General features: G+C 35.2%; 1 protein-coding gene across 1 annotated transcript; it reads right to left on the bottom strand.

Moving 5' to 3' along the window:
- Positions 1 to 1,468: 1,468 nt before the first annotated feature.
- On the bottom strand, positions 1,469 to 2,131 carry LOC132281080 (uncharacterized). The gene is made up of 2 exons (XM_059782818.1): positions 1,765 to 2,131; positions 1,469 to 1,659 (listed from the first exon to the last, which is right to left on the bottom strand). The coding sequence occupies exons 1-2, from the start codon at positions 2,129 to 2,131 to the stop codon at positions 1,469 to 1,471; spliced, it is 558 nt and encodes a 185-aa protein (XP_059638801.1).
- Positions 2,132 to 2,375: the final 244 nt, after the last annotated feature.

Genomic DNA, 2,375 nt, shown 5'->3' with positions numbered 1-2,375 from the left:
ATATTTTTATTATTTTTTATTGAATTTAATTTTTTTTTTTTCATAATTGTGGTTGTATAAAAAGATAGAAATATTTTGGGCACACTTTGTATTTGTTGAGGTTTAATAATATAAGAAAAAAAATATATTTAGGTAAGTTACAATATATAAAGAAAAAATTTTTTGGGGCCCCTAAAAAAAAAAATATAAAGAATATAAATCTTTTAGGTCAACTGTCAAATTTCTCTATACGTTAAAGTTTAATAATTAAAGGAAATACTATAATTGTTTTAGGAAAGTTATAATATATAAAGAAATAAAAAATTATGAAGCCTTCTTATTGGATGGGGCCTTAGGCAACCGCCTAACTCACCTAAGGCTCCAGCCGCCCCTGGTCATGACCCGCCCGATGAAGTAACAAGGGCTTGTAAAACCAGTTGGTTGAATTCATGTGCTTTCTATTTCTAAGACATTTCCCAACCTATCTTCTCATTCTCTATAGTTAACCCCATAAAGTACAAGCTAAAGGACTCGCAAAAGAAATGACAAAAACATCATTATTTGATATCAATGAATATAATATACATCAAGTAAAAACCCAGAAATTTAGCAGTACTGTGAGGTGGAAGCATGATATTTTTGTGAAGGAAATGAAGAACGTGGTTGAAATTAAAGTTTAATCAAAGAAATATGGGAAACTGGTTGTGAAGGAAAATAAGAATGATAGTTCCAAGTGGTGTTGATTTGGAGGAGAAATAGAGGGAGTTGAAGAGGTTGGAGGTTGAGTTGGAGAAGAAAAAGAGGGAATTGGAGATGTTGGAGAAAAGCAAGAATGTAGTTCAAGTTGACGGTGATGGTGACGAGGTTGCTTCATCTAGTGAAAATATGGTTGAGAAGAGTGATGGGGTAAAGATTAATGAGGGGAAAGGTAGGATATCGAGTCAAACTCCATCAGAGGTTATAATTGAGGAGAAAAGTCAGGATGATGATGTATGTTGATTTGTAGGATTCAGAATCATCTGGTGAAGACGAGGCCCTTTAACTTCACATGGCAACCTCCAAACTACCCTGAAATCAAACTGTATGATACATACATAGTGATACATGCATGTCTAACGGCCCATTTACATGAACATGAAGAATATCTATGCGCAGTTGATTACTAAATCCCACAGCAGCTGCTTAGTAAGTAGAATTGAATTAAATCAGCAATCTACCTGTAACATGACAACAACCTAGTTCATCCATGTTTGAAATTAAAGATTAAGAAGATCTCGCAAAGACAGAGTTGCACCAACAACAAAAAAATCATTCAGTTGAAGGAAAGATATATTAGTGCAGCACAAAATCTCTAACCATTTCCAAACAAAATTGAATAAATACTTGGCAAAACAATCAAATTAAGATAATTAAAATCCAAAGAAAAAAAATTCGTTCATAAAGACCTAATTCAAAAAGGTGAGCAAGTATAGGGGATGTGTAAGCCACTTCAGTTAGGAAGAAGATATGAGCCACTCTTACCATCATAATCACGACCATGTAATTTTGAAAGGTCCAATTTTTCTTGATATAGTTTCAACAACTGAGGAGCTTCCTCATAACAGGTCACAAACTTCTTGAGGAACAAACTCTCCGTGGAATCCAACAATGTCCATATGCTAATGGGTTCCTTAATCAAACCTTTTGACAACAAAACTTTTAGTACCGAACACCTGAGAATTATCCTCTTACCCAAGCTCAGTGACATTAATTTTGGATGACGGGCAATTAGGGAAGACTTCTAACCCATTGTGTTGACATAAAAATTCAGCACCACCATTATTTTCTTCTCGGATATCATCATACACCAAGGATGTTTTGTAAAAGCCAACATTGTTTCTTCCTCAGACCAACCCCACTTCCTATAAACCTCCATCCTCCTTTTCCATGTTGATTTGCTCGCCATCAATGCCTGAATTGCTATAACAAATTGGAATTTTGAAGGGTTGAACCCAATTTTCTTAACATCCTCCAATACCTCATTTAATCTATCAGGCTTTGCCTCGAGTAACCGAGGATAATAAGTACATACCCACACAATTTTCGAATCCGGTACACCGTTTTGTCTCAAAATTTCGATGTTGCGGAATGTAATAACACTATGATAGCACATTACAGTATCATAGAATCTTTTAAAGGCCACCATAAGCTTATCATCTTAATTAAATAAATTCTTGAAGAAATTGACAGATGGGATGATTTGGATCTTCAAGCTTCGTTTCAGTAGAAGTGGCCATATGGATACCATCTTCGCGAGCTCAGAGCACGAAATGCCGGCGGAGTAAAGGAACTCGAATTTGGGCAAAAAGGTTTTATTGGGATCCGATAAGAGTAGTTTTGGGTGTTTTCTGATTAGA

The sequence above is a fragment of the Cornus florida genome, unplaced genomic scaffold, assembly GCF_030987335.1.
Source record: "Cornus florida cultivar Cherokee Brave unplaced genomic scaffold, ASM3098733v1 CherokeeBrave_3.0.0_Hap2_Chr11, whole genome shotgun sequence".
Lineage (NCBI taxonomy): Eukaryota > Viridiplantae > Streptophyta > Magnoliopsida > Cornales > Cornaceae > Cornus > Cornus florida.
The sequence above is the reverse complement of the archived record's forward strand: the minus strand, read 5'-3'. Positions and strand labels throughout refer to the sequence as shown.